Raw genomic sequence first — 20126 nt, forward strand, 5'->3', positions numbered from 1 at the left:
GCCCCGGATGGTTCTGGCTGCATCCTGGAGAGAACCCTGGAGTCTCACCTGCGAAGGGGAACAGGCTTCACTCCCATCTGTCAGCGTGCCCCTATCCATGCATTGGAGGTCTTCTGCGGCCCATCTCACTGGGCGACTGGCCAGGGCTGGTGGGCAGCACTCACAGAGACCTGCAGGGACTCTGGAATAGCCTACGCCACCTTTCAGTTCGCTGCCTTGGATGGGGACCTTGGATAGGGTTCCCCTCCCTCCTCACCCCTCCTGTCCTTGGCTCCTTCCTCTCCCTAGGCAGCCTCCTGCACTAACAAATCACCTCCACGAATTCCCTTTTTAAAAGTCCTGTCTGCAGTCGCCAAGGCCAGCTCTGAGAATGCACCTACTGGCCAGCCCTGCCCCCAGCTGGCACATTAAACTGCTGTGACAAAGCTGGCCTTCCCTGCTCTCCGCCCCTCTCCCTACACCTGTGGCTGTCAGCCTGTTGACCTGCCCGTCTCAGAAGCCTCATCTCCTCTCCAGTCCTGGTTTAAATATAGTGGAATGATTGGGGGCCTCACGCCCGAACCTGGACATCCTGGCTCCGAGTGACCTTTGACCATCTACTGAAATCCTCGGGGCCTCAGAAATAATAGGTCCCACTCCATGGCTCGGGAATGGAGGGCACAGCAGCTAGGAAAAGCCAGGCCCATTGGAGGCCTCTGACGCTTGAGTCGTCTTGTCAGAGATGCTTACAAGAGTGTCCTAGTTGGTACTTCTACTTACCCCCTCTCTAATCCATCGTGCACACTGGTCGGTCATCTCTTCCTGGGCTCCCTTCTGCCCATCAAGCCTGGCTTCTCCCTGGGTGCAGGCTAGCCCGCAGTCCAGGCAGCTCTGCTCTGATTGGCTCCCGGCCGCGCATGCGCAATGCACACGGAATGCACGCATGTGCGTGGAGCCCAGTGGCTGTGTTTCGGAGGGTCCTCTGGGCTCAGTGACCCCATGGCTTGCTTTCAGCTTTCCCGCTGAGGAAACTGCCCCGCCCAGGACCCCTGTTGGTCTGGACAGGAAAGAAGCACCCTGTTTAGACAGTCGTCCTGGGAGGTGACTGCCCAGATGCCTGTGCCTCCCCTGACCCCAGGGCCACTGAGTCAAGCTCCACCTACCCACGACAGGGAGCATCTTTGTGTCTGACACCGAAGGGTCTGGCCGGCATTTTTATGATGGCCAATCTCAAGCGGGAAAAGGCAGTCATACAGTACGTTGGCTCCTCTTTCACCTGCAGACGGCTGGAGAGGGGCTCCCCACTAGGTCCCACTGTTTGGGGCAAACCAGAGCATCCTAATGGAAATCCCCTCTCAAATTCTCCATTCCCCCCCCACCTCCTTCCCCAAGATGTGACGGCCTCAGCTCCTGGACACTCCCTTCGCACCTCGGCCAGCAGCCCCACAGTGTGGGCGTGGTCCCCAGCCGGTCTGGAGCAGGGAGCGTGCCCGAGGCTGTGGCACGTCCTCCCATTGGACCCATCCCTTGTAGGGAAAGGGGCGTGTGTTCCTTTAAGGGGCAGACCCGGCGGGAGCGCTGGGGTTCGTCCGCAGCCGTTTCCATTCTGGCCATTCGCGGACCCCAATCCGCCTGTTTCTTCTAATACGGCTAGCCCGCGTCCCCAAGCTCAAGCCCCCTGAGCCCTTGGGGCATCGAGGAGCCGTGGGGGGACAATGCGTTCCTCCCTCCCGCCTTCGGGGCTCCCGCGGGCCGCACGCCTCCTGGGGCAGGGGCCGGGCGAGCGGGCTGAGCGGTCCTTGGCTGCAGAAACCCGCGGGGGCGCCCCCGGCTCGAGTGAAGTGAGAGCCGTGCCCGGCGCGGGCTGACTGCGCGGAACCCGCATGTGCCCGGCGAGGAGGCACAGCCAGGGCGGGTCCTGGGGCCTCCGGGACCACCACCCGGGTCCAGCCCCCTCCTTGCTGGGGGCCACCTGTCTCCTTTCATCCGGTCTTGTCCCGTCCGGGTCCTGCAGCCTCAGGCACAGCGCGCCCTGAGCCGGCTCTGCCCCGGAGCATCTGTCGGACGCTCAGTCCCGTCCACACAGGGGACACCCCGCGGGCGGGCGGACCTGCGCTTCCAGCGCAAATGCAATGGGTGCCCATCGTTTCAGGCCTGTCCTCTGGGGTTTCTGCCTTGGGAACAGCGAGACCCGAAGGGGCTGGAAGGGGCAGAGGCATGGGTGGAAAATGGGTCGTTCTGGGAGAAATTTGGGGCTCGAGAGCAGCCAGGAAGGAAACAGCAGGGCGTTGGACTCCCTCAGCTCTGTCTCCAGCCTGTGACCTGGCCCAGACGGCGGTGGCCAGTGCTGACCCCCGGGAGTGCGCCTGCTCTCTGCTGCAAGGGCCAGTGATGGAGAGGCCCCATGGCCCCTCTCGGGGCCCTGCACGGCCCAGCGAGCTGAGAAGGTTGGTAGGAGTCACCTCCGGCCTCCGCTTTCCGGTTTACACTTCCTGGGGGCCTCAGGTTTCAAAGGTGCTCGGAAGCATTGTCTAAACTGGGGCTCCGAAGTCAAATCCAACCCCACCACTCCAGCTGGTGGACACCCGAAGGGCAATGCTGCCCTCTGCTGGTGTCCGGGGAACTTGAAGGCTGGTGGGATTGCGTCTTCCAAGTTGGGGCGCAGCTTATTTGAGTGTGTGGAGGGATCCCCAGGTGAGTAGCGCTGGGAAAAGCAAAGGCTGGTCCATCAAGAAACCTCAGTTTTCTCTCACTTCCATCTATTTGCCAAAGGTAAAGGGTTGGCCTCCGTTTCCTTACCTGTAAAGAAGAAAATTGCTTTCTCTCCCAGACAACCAGAGAAGAGAAAGCGAGACGGTTCACTTTGTAACCCCTTCCCCATAGTAATACAACTATTATTGTCGTGGGCTGCCCCCCACCCCGCCCTACCCGGTGGTAGTCTAAGTGCTCTGCATATCTGTCCTCTCTTAACCTTCACACGCTTATTTCCTGGTCGTTATTGCCATGACTCCCATTTGTCAGAGGAGGAAAGTGAGGCTCAGTGACTTGTCCCACGGGCAGACTCTTAGTAAGTGGGTGGAGCCAAAACCGAATCCAGATGGCCAAGCAACCTAGGATTTCGGAACCTCAGTCTTCTTGTCTGTCCTGGGCAGTGATGTCCATGAAGGTGCATCGATTCTGTAAATGTGACAGATCGCTGTGGGGCATTGGCTGCAACGTGCCCGGCAGAGTCCTGCCTCTCCTGCCTCCTGGCTGTGTGGCCTTGGCATGGTGGCTTGACATTTCTGTGCCTCTGTTCACCTGTGGCTTAAGCGGGGAGAGTAAAATTCTCCTGGACTGAGGGAACTGCTGGAGGATGCCAGGGCGTGTTTCTGAGCCGTGAATCACCTCGCTTGGTGTTGGTGAGAATGACAGGGGCCAGTGTCAGGATAACACAGAGTGACACCGGTCCAGTGGCCACTTTTCCCAGCACCACATGTAATGGGGTGACTGCGACAAGACCCCTTGCAATTTAAGGTCATCAGGCCTTAGCGATGTATGAATTCCTTAAGGGAAATGGTGACGTGAGCGTCCTGGAGATGCCTTTCTTTTCTGTGGTGACAGATGTCCCTCCCTATGCAGAGTCTTGCTAGCCACCACCCAGGAATGAAAGAGATCGGACAGTACCGCATCTCCCCCTCCCAAATTCTCCCAACTCTCAGTACCTCCAGACTCTCGCCATTCTGGTTCATGGACATGATGTATGTGCTGAGGGCAGGAGGCCTGCGTGCCTCATTTAGCTTCTTCACAGAACTCAACAGCATAAGGTTTTCTGGTAAAAGTAGGAGTCAGGCCCTGGCTAGGTGGCTCCATTGGTCAGAGAGTCATAACGTACACAGGTTCGATCCCCAGTCAGGGCATATGGGAGGTGACCGATCGATGTTTCTCTCACATCAATGTTTGTCTCTCTCCCTCCATCCTTTCCTTTCTCTAAAATCAAGAAACATATCCTCAGGCAAGGATTATAAAAAAAACTAGGAGTCAGATGAAGTTGTGAAGACTTTCCCCTGTGTTAAGAAGAAGATGGCTTCACCCTAGGGTCAGATTTTTTAAAAAGATTTTATTTATTAAATAAGCCAGGTGTTGAAGGACAAATACCATATGATCTCACCTTTAACAGGAAGCTAAACAACAAAACAAGCGAGCAAGCAAAATATAACCAAAGACACTGAAATAGAGAACAGGGGGACAGCGACCAGAGGGGAGAGGGGAGGGAATTTCAGGGGAAAAGGGGGAGGGATTTAGAGGAACACATATAAAGGATTCATGGACAACAACTGAGAAGGGTGGAAATGGGGAGGGAGCACGGGGGGTGGGTTGGGATGGGAGTAATAGACAGAAAACTGTACTTTGAAAAATAGTTAAATAAATTTAAAAAACAGAAAAAGAAAAAAGATTTTATTTATTGTTTTTAGAGGGGAAGTGAGGGAGAAAGAAAGAGAGGGAGAAAGACATCAAGGTGTGGTTGTTTCTCGTGTATCTGTCACTGGGGACTTGGCCCGCAACCCAGGTATGTGCCCTGACTGGGAATACAAACTAGCAACCTTTTGGTTCACAGGCTGGTGCTCAATCCACTGAGCCACACCAGCCAGGGCTAATTGGCTTGTTTTTCTCTTCTTTCCTGTTTGCTGGGCTACAACAGCCTTGCCCAGGACACACTGTGCTGCTGCCGTGTGCAATGCTGTGGGCCTGCTGCTCTTGCTCCCTTGCCTCTCCAGCTGCCCTTCTACAACGGCTTCTACTACTCCAACTGTCCCCAAGGCCCGAACCCAGGCTATGGCGAAGGTGGGTGGCCTTCTGGGTCTGGCTCTTTGCTCTGAAGGGTGAGCAAGACCCACCCTCTCTCCCACAGTAAATGTAGGTTTCCGGCCGGGATGAAGGGACTGGGCTTGGAGCCAGCCGCATTTTCCCGATCTCAGCCCCTGCAGCAGACCTGCCTCCCTTCTAAGGTGAGCGGAAGAGGTGGTGCAGTGACTCTGTGCTTGCTGGCCCCTCAGAGAAGGACCCCAGTGCACTTAGGGGCCATCACTTCTGCTTTTACTACTTCCCCCAAATCTTGCCAATTGGTCAAGACGCAGCTTTAAAAGGTGACTTCACCTTGTCTCTCCCCAGTGCCAAGGGGCTTTGAGGTTAGACAGATGTGAGTTTGAATCTTATTTTTGCCTCTTCCTAGCTACATAGCTTTGGGCAGGTGATTTTTAAAATTTTTTATTTATATTTAGAGAGAGAGGAAGGGAAGGAGAGAAACATCAATGTGTGGTTGCCTCTCGTGTGCCCCCAAGTGGGGACTTGGCCTGCAACCCAGCCATGTGTCCTGACTGGGAATCGAACCAGTGACACTTTGGTTCACAGCCCACGCTCAATCCACTGAGCTATGCCAGCCTGGGCTGGGCAGGTGATTTTTAAAAATATTTTTAAAAGATTTTATTTATTTTTAGAGAGAGGGAAAGGGAGGGAGAGAAGGAGAAAAATACCAGTGTCCCCTACTGGGGACCTGACCCACAACCCAGGCGTGTGCCCTGACTGGGAATTGAACCGGCGACCCTTTGGTTTGCAGGCCCTCACTCAATCCACTGAGCCGCACCGGCCAGGTCTGGGCAGGTGTTTTTTTTTTAGTTAGCAGTTTTTGTGCAACTACTATGTGCCAGGCATGCTTCAAGGTTCCTTACACACACGGTGTCCCATAAGCTTCACACAAACTGTGACACAGGCAAGGGTGAGAATAAAAATGTTTACCAGTGTAGCGCAGGCAGCAGCCAGGCCAGATGGAAGCTGGCTCTCCTCACAGCCCCAGAAGCACATGCTGTGCATTATTTTACCTCATTGATGAGCAAACCAAGACTCAAATGGTTGGGCCAGGTGCCCTGGGCACACAGATCTTAAGAAGCTGTACCGAGAATTGTGCGGAAGGGCTGAGAAGGCGAACGCCACCTAGCCCAGCCTGCTGCTGACGTGTGGGTCCCTTGAAGGCTCTTGGGGAAAATCCACCCTTGCCCCTTCCACAGCCAGCATCCTTGGCTCTGTACTCACATCTCCCTCTGCCTCCCTGTAAAAAGTCGCTTGTGTACTCTAGGCTGGGCAGCTCAGTTGGTTAGAGCATCGTTCCAATACCCCAAGGTTGCAGGTTCGATCCCCAGTCAGGGCACACATAAGAATCAAGCAATGAATGCATCAGTAAGTGGAACAGCCAATTGATGTTTCTCTCTCTATCTCTCTAAAATCATTTTTTTAAAAGGTACTTGTGATTGCAGTTAGGACCCATCTGGAAAATCCAGTCTCAACACACTCCTTTTCCCAAGATCCTTAATTTAATCACATCTGCAAAGTTCATGTTGCCAGTTCAGGCAACATTCAGGGGTTGTTAGGACCTGGATATTCTGGGGAGCTATAACTTTAGGTCTCGCTCGCCTTTCCTCCGGAATTTATTTTGTTGTCTAAGCACCACTTGAATGAGGTTGAAGGAAATTACTGAATTACCACAAACTTGGTGCCTGAAGGCGACAGGCACGTACTTACTTGGCTCTGATTTCACGGGGTGGCGATTTGGGCTGCATCATGCATGCGCCTGCAAGGTCACCGTGCAAAGCGTGGGGATACGGGAAGGGGTGGGGCGCTGTGGCCATTCTTGCCACCTGTCACACCCTGGCATGGTGGGAGCTGGGGTGAGGGTGGGGTGGCCCTTGCAGGGGCACCGATGAGCAGCAGCTCATCTGAGTGTCTCCATCTGCACCCACCTCCCCCTGCCCAGGCCTCTTCAATGGAGCGAAGCTGGTAGTGGAGACCCCCGAGGACACCCTGTTTTCCCACCCAGGGGCCAATGTGACCCTGCCCTGCTAGTAGCACTATGAGCCAGCCCTGGTCTCCCCGAGGCCCGTGCACATTGAATGGTGGAAGCTGTCAGAGAACGGGGCCCCGGAGCAGGACGTGCTGGTGGCCATTGGGCTGAGGTGCCGCTCCTTCAGGGACTCCCGTGGCCTGGTGTGCCTGTGGCAGATTGAGGAGCGCAAAGTATCGCTGGAGATCGGGAACCTGCAGCTGGAGGGCGACAGGCGCTACCCTTGTGAGGTCATCGACGGGCTGGAGGATGAGAGTGTCCTGGTGGAGCTGGAGCTGTGGGGTGAGACCCCACGTGGGGCTGCGTGATGCTGTGTGATGCTGGGACCTAGGGGCCGAGGGGAGGGGCCCTGAGAAAGCAGTCAGACCTTTGTGCTTTGGGCAGACACACGTTTACTCCTCAAAACAGCCCCGTGAGGAAGCTACTGTTATTATCATCACCTCCATTTTACAGATGAGGAAACTGAGACACAGAGAGGTCAGGTAACTTACCCAAGGATGCCTGGCTCATAAATAGCAGAGCAGGCATTTGACCCCATTCTGAGAGGCAGGTGCGAGCTGGCCGTACAGCTGATTAGAGACAGAGCAGGGTTGGCAGGTCATGTGGATGGAGGAGGCAGCCTGGTGTGAGGTGATGGGGAGTGGTGGGGACTGGGGCTTGCTGCTGAGGCTGGGCCCTCCTTTTTGATGGTCCCACAATCCTATTTCTCACAGCTCTGTGGCCTGGAAATGAGAGGTCAGGGTCCAGCCCGGTTGGGTGGGGCCCTCCAGGTCGCAGACTTCTGGCTGTGTCTTCACGTGGTAGAGGGGGCCCGGGGGCTCTCTGAGGTCTTTGATAAGAACGTGAATCTCGGTGCAAGGGCTCCACCTTCATGACCTAAGCACCCCCCAAAGCCCCCAACGATTGCCTTGGGGATCAGGACTTGAACACAGGAATTTGGGGGCCACATTGAGTCCCTAGTGCTGGTATTCTGGCAGCGGCCGGTGAACGAGGTTTTATTCACATTCTGTAGTTAGGGACATTAGTTGGCTGATTAATTCATTACCTTCACACAGCGATTTTCAACTGGTGTGCCGCAAGAAATTTTCAAACATGCAGTAGCTGACAATTTAGTCAGGGGAGCTGATCTCTTTTCCTTAGATTCTCAAATTAAAAAAAATGGCAACAGCCAATACAGCAATAGCCCTCTGGTGTGAATGCCTTGTCTTTAACCATAAACCTGTAGGTCATATAATAGTTGCATCTTATTGGTCATGTCGCATAATGCAGTTGCATCTGATTGGCCAATTCTTGGCATCAGAAATCCTTGTATACAAGGATGGGCACCTGATTTTTTTAAAAAGTCACTTTGTGGTAATGCAAAAAATATAATAAACTTTTAAAAAAGACATAAGAAAAACCACTTTGGAGCAAAAAGGGTAGGTAATACTATTATTATTTTTTTTGTAAACCAGTCAAGGTTATACCTATTTTTCATCAGATCGGCAAGGAATATAATGTATTTCGTGGTGGGGCCTCTAGCCAGCTGGGGCTCGGCCCCCTCTCCAAGCCCCCTTTCCTCCCTCCCCGGGTGTGGTATTTCCCTACCATCCCCGCCAGGGGCGCTACCAGCTCCACTTCCACGAGGTCCAGCAGGTCTGCGAGGCCGCAGTGGTCTCCTTCCAGCAGCTGTTCCGGGCCTGGGAGAAGGGTCTGGACTGACACACGCGCGCTGGCTGCAGGACGCCCGTGCAGTACCCTATCTAGCTGGCCGGGTGGCCGGCCCTGTGGCGGCCTGGGCCTGGCACCCCGCGTGCGCAGCTGCGGGCGGCGCCACTGCCGCCTGAACCGCTACTACGTGTTCTGCTTCGCGCTGCCCTCAAGGGTGAGTGGGTGGCTGAGCACACCCAGTGGGTAGGTGTGGGGAGCTTCGGGGCCCCTCTGCCTGCCCTGGGGCCCCTCTGTCTGCAGCGCTGCAGACGTGGAAGCGCGTGTGGCTGCATTTGAGGGCTTGGATGCTGCTGTTCATGCCAATCATCCCTTTGCTCATTCAGCGATCTCTGCCTGTGCGTGGCTGGGGTCTGGGCAGGTGGGCCCTGGGCATCATAGAGAAAAATCACAGAGCAGTGCACCTGCTTTCCCTCAGGGCAGGCGCACTACCTGGAGCATCCCGAGAGGCTGACCCTCCTGGAGGCGCAGGAGGCCTGCTGGGAGGACGGCACCTGGATGGCCAAGGTGGGCCAGCTCTTTGCCGCCTGGAAGCTCCGTGGCTTGGACTGCTGCGACGTGGGCTGGCTGGCCGACAGCAGTGTCCGCTACCCCATGGTCCACCCACACGCCCACTGCGGTCCGCTGGAGCCTGGCGTCCAAAGCTTTGGCTTTCCAGACCCTCAGAGCCGCAGGTACGGTGTCTACTGTTATGCTTGCTGGGGCCTGCGCCTCACAGGCTGTATTGATCGAGTGGCTCATTTTCCCTATTGGTGGGGGAAATTTTCCCATTGTCTTTATACTTCTCAGCTGAAAGTTTATTTTATTTTATTTTTTTTCCAAATCAACTTCAAGTTTAAACAAATAGTTACTATTTGTTGTAAGTCCAACACATCCCAAATCCTCCCTTTGCTCAGGGGGACGCCCCAAGGCTCCCCCAACCAGGGACCATCCTACCCCTGTCCTGTGGCACATGTGGGCTTCGTGGGCTCGGGAAGACTCAGCCATCACTAGTCCAGCCCCTCTCCCTGCCCCCAGGGAGGCTGGTGTCCAGAGGGGGCAGTGACACGGGGCCAGGGCATGGTGGCTGCAGCGCTCACTCGGCCTCAGCCCCCGGGGGGAGAGGACATCAGGGGCCTTGCAGTCCCCTGCCTGTCTGAGGAGGTGGGGGGCTGCAGGTTCCTGTGAGATCCCAGGGAAGGGGGGCAGACGCCCCTCTCATCCTCCCCCCTGCTCTCGGTTCAAAGAGTCTGTGTTTTGTTCTGTTTTCCCAGTTTGGTCTGTGGGCTGGACTGGACAGTACCCGGTGCTGTGAGCCCTCCTCCTCCCGCCTCTGTGGGGATTACCTCCACGGGGGCAAAGTGTGACTGACACACAGTGACCTGGCGACTGTTTCACACACACACACACACACACACACTCCATCAAATCCACCTGTACCCTTGTAAAATTAGGCACACCAGGGGTGGCTGCCCCGGGCTCTCTGAATGGCTGGGATTCACACCAGCTTGGGGTTATTTGATCAAAACCCGTCTTCGTGGCTACCATTCCTAAGGACCCCTTTCATTGACCCTCTCCTTAAATAAAATAAAAAACAAAAATTAAGAAAAAAAAGAAGGGAAAAGAAATAGATCTCTTCCAATGTCTTTATTATTATAATCATCATCATCTTCAATTTTCAAAAATATAAATAGGTGTACGGAACCCTGGTGCCTGCACGGTCCCGGGGGGTTGGGGGAGGGGAGGGGGCGGGGGGGGGCCCTCCCACAGGGAAGGGAGTGTCCCCCCACCCAGCCCTGCCGAGAGCGATGACACCTGCCAGGGTGGCAGCCCGGGTGAGAGGACCTGGAAGAGGGACCCTTGGAGGGAGCCCGACCCCGGGAGGGTGGAAGAGTCCTCAATGGTGCTCTCCTGCCCGCCCTCCGGCCCACCTAGCCTGGGCTGCAGGAGCGGCCTCTCTCCGGCTAGCGCCTCCCACACAGGGGCTGCGGCCCTCCTCCTCCCCTACATTCAGCCGTGGTCCCCAGTTCTTCAGGCCCTGGGCCTCTGCCCCTTCCAGCTGCTCCTGCCCCCTCCTCCCTCCTCCCTAGCTCTCCCTGGAGGTCGAAGAACCAACGATTGCACTGCTCTTGGATAAAGTCAGCAAACAAAAAATAATCTTCTTTATTTAACTTAACCCCTCCCTGCTCCCCCTGTCCCTGCACTGGTCCCCGGAAAGGCACATCGGGAGGATGAAGAAACGTCTCTAGACTCGGTCCTCAGGTACAATACGTTGGCTCGGCTTTGGCATTTGGGGAGAAAGTCAGATGCATTTTTTTGGCAATTCGGGGGTGGGGGTGGCGGGGGGTGAGTCGGTGGGTGCATACACAATGGGGGGGTTGAATTTCTTCCTTCTTTAATGGGATCCCTTATATGACAGAAAGCGGCAGGAAGGGGACACCATCCGAGTGGGGCGTCGGGCTGGAAAGGCCACTGGGCTCAGCATCCTGGGCGCGTCCTGGGTGCTCCTCTCAGTGGGCCCCGCTGGGGCGGCTCCTCCGGGGCGGCCGGGAGCTCCGTTTCTGTAGCCTGCGCTTGTAGGAGGCGGCTGGGAGAAGGGAGATGGAATGGCGCCCGTGAGCCCTGCGAAGGGAGCGGGGGCCGGCCTAGCCTCTCCCCGTCTGGCCCCTTCTGTGCGGGCTGTCCTCCCTGCAGAAACCTGGGCTGGCGAAGGCAGCCTGAGGGTTTTTTTCCCTCTGCCTCCTGGTTTTGATTGCTCTTGAATCGACTCGGGCTAAGGGGCTTCGGGTGGGTGTTGAAAAGGAAAGTGGGCTGCCTGCTTTCTCCTTCCCNGCTGGGGCGGCTCCTCCGGGGCGGCCGGGAGCTCCGTTTCTGTAGCCTGCGCTTGTAGGAGGCGGCTGGGAGAAGGGAGATGGAATGGCGCCCGTGAGCCCTGCGAAGGGAGCGGGGCCGGCCTAGCCTCTCCCCGTCTGGCCCCTTCTGTGCGGGCTGCCCTCCCTGCAGAAACCTGGGCTGGCGAAGGCAGCCTGAGGGTTTTTTTCCCTCTGCCTCCTGGTTTTGATTGCTCTTGAATCGACTCGAGCTAAGGGGCTTCGGGTGGGTGTTGAAAAGGAAAGTGGGCTGCCTGCTTTCTCCTTCCCGGGGATGGGGGGGTGGGCGGGGCAGTGACAGGTGGCCTTGTCGGCAGATGGTGCTGCTGGTGTGGGTTTAGGAACCCCAGGTGCTCTGAGGGGACAGGTGGGTGGGCTGTAATGCTGTGCCCTGCGAAAGCGGGGAGGGAGGGTGCTCACGGTCCGTGCAGGTGATCCGAGGCTCCTCCCAGTGCCCGCTGGGCAGGCACCGGACCGTGGGCACGTGGCGCTGGACAAAGCCCTCCGTGCACTGGTACCGCACCAGTGAGTTGATCTCATAGCGGTCCTTCTTCTGCCCGAACGTCCTGGCGTGCTCCACGACCGGGGGGTCTCCGCAGGCCACTGAGGGGTGAACAACCTTCAGAGAGGGACCTCAGGGGGGGTCTCTTGTGATGACCCTGCCTGTGAGGACGAGCCAGCGTAGCCCCCTCTGGCTGCAATGAGACAGCCTGGAGCCCGGACACCCAGCTGTGAGCCCCAGCTGCGGATTGAGGGGTGTTTTCATGCTGCGCGCAGCATCTGGAAGCCATCTGGGCTGCAGGCTGACTTAGAGCAGCAGGAAGGGAGCGGAAGGAGGGTCTTAGGGGGATGAGGAAAAGAAAGGGAGGGAGGCAGAGAAAGAGGGCGAGAGCCAGGCACACCGTCTGCCTCTGGTTTATGGAAACATCCTGGTTGGGGGGGGGGGGCAGTGGGACGGGAATGGTCCCCAGGAGTGGACTTGCCCTTGCCGGGGAGGCTGGCTCTGGGAGACGCCCCCCAGGATGGCTCCCTCTGCTGGGCGGTAGTGGGGTGACATCAGCAGCCAGGAGGCGAGGTGACCGGCCCTTGTCCCCTCACGCAGCAGGAACCTAGCGTGCTGACTCCACCCCCCGACCCCTCCCAGGCCGCCTCACCTGTGCCCTTTTTACACGTGAAGGGCAGGTGGTAGTTGCAGGGCACGTCGTTCCACTCGCCCTTCTCGTGCCAGATCATGACCACACAGTCCTCCCCGCTGGCGAAGAAGTTGTCGGGCTGGTTGGGACGCCAGTTCTCAAATTGCTGTGGGTAGCGTGGGGAAGCAGTGAGCGGGGGCAGGAGTCTCATAGCTTGGCCTGACCCCCAGCTTCCCTCCCTTCCAAGCCCCGCCCCCATCTCCTTTCTCTTGTGGCAGCGGTGCAAAGGCTGCTGGGAGTCTGGTCAGGATCCTCCTAGCTGTGGTCCTCCTCAGCCCCTCACAAGGACAAGGTGTCACAGTTCCTGTTCATGAGCTGGTGTCATCCCACAGAGGCCAGCAGGGGACCGGCAGGCTGCCTCTCTTGGGGAGCACCAGGGTGGCCGAGACCTGGCTGCCAAGTCTCCTCTGCCTCCCCAGGCTCCTCCCTCTGGCCCAGCCCAGGGACAGACAGAGGCCCCCTTTCCCGTAGTGTAACGGGTCCCTCACCCGTGTCCCTGGCCACCGTCACCCCTCCCAGAAAGCCTCCCTGATGGTCCTTCACAGAGAGAGGGCGTTCACTCTGTGTATGTCCGTCTGTCTGTCTGTCTGCGTTCTTGAGCAGACTCGAGCCCTCTGTTTCTAAGGAGCCCCTCTAAAGCTTCCACATGTCTCTGGTGATGGCTTGCTCTCACTCCTTCCCTCGGCTCACCCCGCCCTGGGCCAGTGGCCAGCGGCCAGCGGCACAGAGATGCACGAGACCCCTCCCTGCGCCGAGAGCCGGTCCCGCAGCTGCTCGCTCAGGGAGTGTTTGCCTGTGGTTTGAATGTGCCTGTCTCTGGGGGTGTCTTTATCTGCCCCCCTTATTGGGGTCCCCAACTGTGCCTGGAGCCCCTGGCAGGACTCACCAAGGAGTGTCCATCTGACCAGCGGAAGTCCCCTTCGATGGTCCTGTCGTTCAGGCCAATCCACTGGTAGTTTTGGGCGTTGTCTGCGGAAAGGACACGGGCGTTGGGCGTGGCCTGGAGCCCCCAGAGGATGTCTGAGAAACTTGGGCTCATGGAGGCAGAGGGGGTGGAGGGGGCGGGCTCTGAGGAGCAGGCCACTGCCTTCTGAGGCCCTGACAGGGGTCTTAGCACCTTTGGAACCCCTCACCAAGCTGGCACCGGCGAGTGACAGGCAGCAGTTACTCTGGGGCTGTGACAGTGGGCTGTCCTGGGCGCCATGCGAGCCCTCAATCCCAGACTTCTCTCCTCTGTCCTGTTCTCTCAGGGAGCTCAGGCCGCAGACCCTCCCACTGGGTCCCTCCGGACAAGCGACCCCTCTCTTCTCAGGCCCCGGAGACCCCGCCAGACTCACTGTTGACGAACTCCTGCTCCTCAGGCGTGACGATGCTGCTCAGGTGAGACTGCTGCTCCCGACAGCGGCCCTCGGCATCCACCCAGCTCTCGCGGTCGGGGAAGTGGCGGTAGCAGTGGCCCTGGAACTTGGTCCAGCCCTCCTCGCACAGCTCCTGGTCTGCAACACAGGTCGGGCGCGTGAGGGGCGGGGCCGGGCGGAGGGCCGAAGGTGGCAGCTGCCACGCTCACCGTGCCGATTCCTGCACTCTCCCTGCCTTCAATGCCCGTCCTCAAAGGAGAGGGGAGGCCCAGCCGGCTGGAGGCTGGAGCTGGAGGCCAGGGAGCCTCAGGGCATATTCCCACCCAGTGGGAAATGCCAGGGACCCTGTCTTTCAGGGATGTCACCCTGCCCAACCTGTGCCCTCAAAGCTTTTCTCTTTCCCATGCCTGCTCTGCAGGGCTGACAGAGTTCAGCTGGCCAAGTAAAAAGAGGTGGGAAGGTGGGAGGTGTGGAGCTTTAAGGCAAAACGTGGTTTAAAGGCCCTGAGGGTCTCTGGGAGAGAGGGGATTTGGGGGAGGTATGTGAAGGCGGCAGAAGCAGCAGCAGCAGCAGCAGGCGGAGCTGGAGGCAGGAAATGGCACCTGCCGTGGGCACAGAGGACCAGAAAGGAGTCTGCTTCGGGTCCAGAGAAGACGCAGAGCTCTCTCCATCGTCCATCAGGGCCGGCTCTGGCTGAGCATGCTGAGCCCGCCCCTTGGAGGGGAAGGCACCAACCCCGGGGGTCCTTGCCGGGTATTTTATTCTAGGAGGCAGAAGAGGAGGGGGAGGCAGCTGTCTCCTCCCAAAGCTACGTTGGCAATGGGTTCTGAGTTCTGGAGGACGGGCTGGTTTGGAGGTCCAGGGCAGCCTGAGGGACAGGCAGTGGCCCGGGCGTGCTGAAGCCGCTGAGTCAGGCTTGGGAGAGCCATTATGCGGGAGTCCTTCCAACTCTGCCTGCGGTGACAGCATGGTGGAGGCCCGCAGGTGGCCTGGGGACAGTATGAGGCCTCAGACCTGGTGGACGCTATGGGCCAGGGCTCCCCTCTGAGCCTGTGTCACACATCTGCCAGCACAGCCCTGGGCAGAGGGCATTCCAAGACCCTCTCTTCCCCTGGGCCCTGGGGCTGAGCCTAGGGCCATGGTCCCCTCGGGCTGCATGGCCGCCTCCTGGAGAGTCTGCTGTCCCAGCAAGGAGGGGCAGGGGTGCAGGCCAGGCAGGTGTGGAGGAGACACACTCGGGAAGAGCAGACAGAGTGGGAGGCCAGCAGGCTGCCGTGACAGGGCCAGAGCGGCAGGAGGTCTAAGGGGGGGGCCGCAGGGGCCAAGGCCTCCTGGGAGAGAAGGCAGGGAGACCTCAGAGATGGGCGGCTCCCTCTGTCCCCCAGGGCTGGCTGTGGGCGCTGTCCTTGGGCCCCAGCAGTGTCTGTGGGCTGAGCTGGGCAGGCAGAGCTGGAGGCTGTGGCTGCTGTGCGGTGGGGGAGGGAGGGCCACGCGGGAAGGAGGCCCTGGGGGAGACAGTGGAGGCATTCCAGGAGGGCTGGGAGAGGCCGGTGGACAGGAGCCGAGGCATGAGGACCCGTGGGGTTGGGGTGGAGGCTCAGAACCGGAAAGGGAGGAGAGATGTAGCCCTGCTTAGCTGGGCGGCTCTGGCACCGTCTTCCTGCCCCATCCGAGGCAGAGCCCTGTGAGCACCCTGCGTGCCCTCCCACAGGGCACCTCCTCTCCCAGCCTGGCACGCGAGAGCCCTTGTCTGTAGGGGACCTTCCAGACCCTTCACCCCGATGACAACTATGTTGGCACCCTGAGGAGAAAGTCCTTATAACTCTCTTATCCCACCCCAGCCAAGACCCCATGCATCACTTTCTTGGGGGTCTTGGGGTGAGAGTGGAGGATTGGGGGGGCGCTGCAGGGAGGAGGAGGACTCAGGCCTTTTCTTGCAGGTGCCTCAAGCCCCTCCACCAGTCTGTGACCTCCACAGCGCCTCCTGGGCACATGCGGTCCAGACCTGCTTCCCACACAGCCTAGGCCCCCAGGGCTTTGGCTGCTGCCTGGAAGTTTCTGGGATGTCCAGCCTGAGAATTCCTTAAAAACAGTTTGAAGCCCCTGACACTTCCAGTTCTGTGCAGGCCCCTAGCTGCTAGGAGCAATCCTATGTCTCGCCTCCCCCACTCCGAGGTGGGATCCAGGTCTGGGGACTCCTGGAGAGGGGGTTGGGGGTGCAGCCTGGGCAGAGCCCAGCCCAGATGCAGAAGCAGAGGGCCTGGCGAGTCCCAGGAGACCACATCAGCCCCTGCCCTGTGCCACGAGGCTCTGTTCTCTCTGGCCAGCCCTTTGCCTTGCACAGGGGAGGGAGAAAGAAGCGTGGGCCAGAGTGGCATTGACTGGCAGCTGTCATGGTGGTGATGAGGAGGTGACATGCAGCGGTCCCTGCTCATGCATAACTGAGCGTGCCGGTGAGGCGGGTGGGGGCTCTCAGGCAGACAAACCATAGCTCGTGCCAGAGAAGAAGAGGAAGGCAGCTTGGCCAGTGTGACACCATGGCTCCCGAAGCCACAGAGGGACCACCACGGTCCCATAGGCAATGAAGCAGCAGACACGTGCCCTTGACCATGTGAGGGAGCTCCGTGGCTATCACCCGGAGTGAGCGCCAATTACTCCTCCTCCCCACAGCTTCCTTCGAGACAGAGGCACAGACTGCGCTCTGTCCTCTCAGTCTGATGCGTCAGCTGGCCTGGGAGGCCTGCAGCAGGTGAGTGAGTTCAAGGTCCCCCCCAAGCGTCTCTCCTGCGGCCAGATCGGCCCAGACCCCAGAGGTGGGTTTTCACGGGGAACGGCCAGAGAAAGAGTGAGGAGGAGTGGGGAGGCGGGCTTCCCCTGGTGGCTCCTGAATTGGCCCCGACCAGGGCCTGGAGCCTGTGGTTAGAAGGGAAGGGTGAGGGAGGAGGGGGCTGGTGGGGGTGTGTGCAGCAGTTAGTAACATTAGCTGAAGCCGAGACGGCCGTACCAATCTCACACAGGTCCCCTCGGTAGCTGGGAAGGCATAAGCATGTGAAAGAGTCGATGGCATCCACGCAGGTGGCTCCATTCAGACAAGGGCTTGAGAGGCACTCGTCAATGTCTGCAAGAAACCAAGGGCCACCATTAGGACGCCCGCCGGCACCGCCGGCCTCCCAAGCACCGCAGCCTCTTGACGGGTGCGGCTCTCCAGAGCCCTGGGAGGGGTGGCTGGATTTCCTAAGCACCGTTGCCGCCACTGCTGCTGCTGCTGCTGCTGCCTTGGAATGCTGGTTCTTGAGGGGCACACTGAGCGTTGGAGCCTGGCTGCCCCGTGGGTGAAGAGATTCGGTGCTTCTGAAGCCAGATGCCTCTCACTGGGGAGAGCAGGCACGGAGCTCCTCCAAGGCGCCTTCTCCTGTGAGTGTTTCCGAAAGCCGTGGGGTTTGAGCTGGCTCACCACGGCGGTGAGCAAGGCCACTGGAAGTCAGGTGCTTGGAGCTTGGTTAGAAAGCTTTTCCCCCCCCCCTTGCTTCCTCTGTGGTTGTGAGCCGAGGGAGCAGGGCAAGCCTGCGCAGCGCCGGAAGGAGTCAGCGGTCGCCAGAGGGCAGAACCAAGAGAAGGTGGCCGAAGGGCGTAGGCGCGTGGGAATTCACGGAGACTCTGGGGGTTGCAGACCCCGTTCCAGCCTTTAGTGAGTAAGATCCTAGAGCATCTTGTGAAGATGAAGCCAGCATTGTTCTCCTGGAGGGAGCGACAGAAACCCGGCCCAGCATTTCCGCAGGCAGTCTCCTTGGAGCGTAGGGCCTGGAAGGTGGGCAACCCCGGGGAGGCAGCGCTCTGGAGAGGCTCCGAGCTTGGTGGTGGGAGGGCGAGCGGCGCCTGCAGCCGGCCAGGTATTTAGTGCGTGGCCGACCATTGACACAGGCAGGTGCCCACCGGCCTCTTCTTCCCAGGCACGCTCGTCCCCTCTGTCCTTCTGCTCTAGCAGGTTCTTTCTGATCCAACCTCTTTGCCGGACTGGAACTGGGGAGTCGCGGGCCTTCGCCTGAAGTTTCCCTCCACTGGCCAAGGTCAGCACTGAGTCTCCTGATCTGGTCCCTCCGCATCTTTCTGAGAAGCCGGAGAACTTGGTATCTTGTACCCCGAAGCCTCCTGCTGGTTTTTCTCCTGGGCTGAGTCCCCTGGGAATGTGATGAAAGGGGCTGTGAAGCTCCTCCTCCCAGGAGATCCATGAAAGTCTGCCACGAATGGGCTCCACCAGGTCCCCGGGCTCAGCTTGGGGATGTGTCTCTGTATCCATACAACCTTCAGGAGGCGACGTGACTAGGGGTGTCCTCTACCGGGTCTTAGGGCTCGCCTCTCACAAGGACAGATGACGCCTTAAAGCCAGTCCTCTGATTAGAAGGCGCTTTCTTCTGGATCCTGTTCACTGGGGCCTAGTAGACAGCTTCTGGACCAGAGCTGGGTCTGTGCAACAGGCAGCCCGAAAAATCTCAAGGCCCCGGGCATCTCTCTCTTCCCACGCAGTTCTTAATGTCATCTCGGGGAGCGCGCACCATGGACTGGAAGCCAACAGTTCCGAGTTTGGGACGGTCCCAAGCAAACCCCAAATGCATGAGGAGCTGACTGAAATCCCAGCATGCACTTGGATTCCCAGCAGCAGCAGTAGCAGCAATGGGTCAGGCCGGTGGGCCGGGCGGAAGCTGGGGGCAGCCCTCCTGCTTCGGGAAAGTTCCTGTGCTCTTTGGTCCATTAGCGTCATTAAGGAAGATGGGAAGCACCGGGCAAGGGGGGATTAGGCAAATGTAGGCGCTAAAGCAGTTGTATAGAGCAAGGGACAGGGGTGGTCTGTGGGGGGGCTTCTGGAAAGCCACAGAGGAGAGGGCAGGAAAGGCAGAGGCCCGGAGGGAGGCCAGGCCAGGTGGCTTCTGGGTGTCCCAGCAGCTTTTTTCACATCACCCACCCTCAGGTGGTCCAAAGTCCCAGGGGACAGCAGTGTTTTCCCTTCTGCGTTTGGCCAAGGCCCCAAATCTGAGAAGGTGGTGGTTTTGCATGGGGCCCCGGAGTCATGGATAAGGAGGGAAGGAAGGGCCACAATCCTGAAGACCAGACAGCCTGGGGGAGCCCCCCGGGGACAGGGCAGGGGGGGCCAAGAGCGGCTCCAGCAGTAGGAAGAGGGCCGAGGGTCCCGTGCGGGACGTCCTCACTGACCACTCTGGCCACCCATCGCCACCTCTTTCTGCGAAGGGCAGTTAGGACATGGCTCGTCTTCTGGAACCACGGGAGGCGTTGTCTGGGCCCTACCGTGAGCGAACGCAGAGCGGGGGACCACCCACAAGGCAGTGGCAGGTGGAGGACGAGAAGCATTTGGGCAACAACAGACAGACCACAGGGCGGAAGAGAGGTAAGCGTGGGAACCAGTGTCCCTCCCTCAGAAGCTCCCCTGAGCTACATCTCACACACACATCATCCCCCCAGAAGCTCTGTGGCAACGGCAGGTGATTCTAGTCATCTGGGGTCGGGGGGCCACCTCCAATCAGAGGATCCCCCCAGAGCCTCGCCTGTCCCACAAGCTGCCTGGCTCACGGCTAAGGACCAGCCGAGGCCCTAGAGTGGTGTGTGCTCAGGGGCAGGGTGTCGCTGGGTCACCCCTGATCTGCAGCTGTGAATGCCGACAGCTCGATGACAACAAGTACAGTCTGTGCTGTTTCCTACTGGGCAAGAAGGGGACCCAGACTGTACCCAGCCCCAAGCAGGTAAGGGATGTTCTGGAGGGGTCTGCCCTCCACAGTGCTCCACGGCCCCTCTGAGCATCCCACCAGAGACGGCTGGGCACGACAGGCTCCTTCATTCAACATTTCTTTGAAGTCTCAAGTTTTATCTTCAAAATTCAAGCACATTTTGCTGCCTGCTCCTCAAACAACCCTTGGCTGGACTAAGCATCAACTACTTCTCAGTTTCACTACTTAGCTGGATTTTTTTTTCTTTTAAACCACCAGGTGGAACAGATGCCCTGGAAAGACGTGCGTGCCCTGTTTTTCTTGCGTCTTCTTGCCCCGACACGTCACTGTGCACCTTTCTCTCCTTCCCAGTCTGAGAAGCTCAAGCCTCAGGGGACCTCGGTCGCCTCTTTCTGCCTGCAGCTCCTTCTGGGGGTGAAGGAGTCCCC

At 58.6% G+C, this 20126-nt stretch overlaps 2 protein-coding genes across 2 annotated transcripts in view; one reads left to right on the forward strand and one right to left on the reverse strand.

Moving 5' to 3' along the window:
* Positions 1-1694: 1694 nt before the first annotated feature.
* HAPLN3 (hyaluronan and proteoglycan link protein 3) lies at positions 1695-9854 on the forward strand. The gene is given in 8 exon segments (XM_037053830.1): positions 1695-1820; positions 2311-2426; positions 4661-4803; positions 6767-7135; positions 8403-8605; positions 8607-8717; positions 8984-9281; positions 9814-9854. Coding segments are annotated over 8 exon segments (1407 nt in total).
* A 413-nt stretch (positions 9855-10267) lies between these two features.
* ACAN (aggrecan) overlaps positions 10268-20126 on the reverse strand; it is a 43193-nt gene continuing 33334 nt past the window's right edge. Inside the window, exons 13-18 of the mRNA XM_037053654.1 lie at positions 16965-17078; positions 13940-14098; positions 13489-13571; positions 12564-12708; positions 11830-12012; positions 10268-11126 (exon numbers count right to left, since the gene is read on the reverse strand). Coding sequence (XP_036909549.1) covers positions 11050-11126; positions 11830-12012; positions 12564-12708; positions 13489-13571; positions 13940-14098; positions 16965-17078 — 761 coding nt within the window. The 3' untranslated portion in view covers positions 10268-11049. The remainder of the gene's footprint in view (positions 11127-11829; positions 12013-12563; positions 12709-13488; positions 13572-13939; positions 14099-16964; positions 17079-20126) is intronic.

Source organism: Sturnira hondurensis, unplaced genomic scaffold, assembly GCF_014824575.4.
Source record: "Sturnira hondurensis isolate 20B ecotype Veracruz unplaced genomic scaffold, ASM1482457v3 Scaffold0007865, whole genome shotgun sequence".
Taxonomy (NCBI): Eukaryota; Metazoa; Chordata; class Mammalia; order Chiroptera; family Phyllostomidae; genus Sturnira; species Sturnira hondurensis.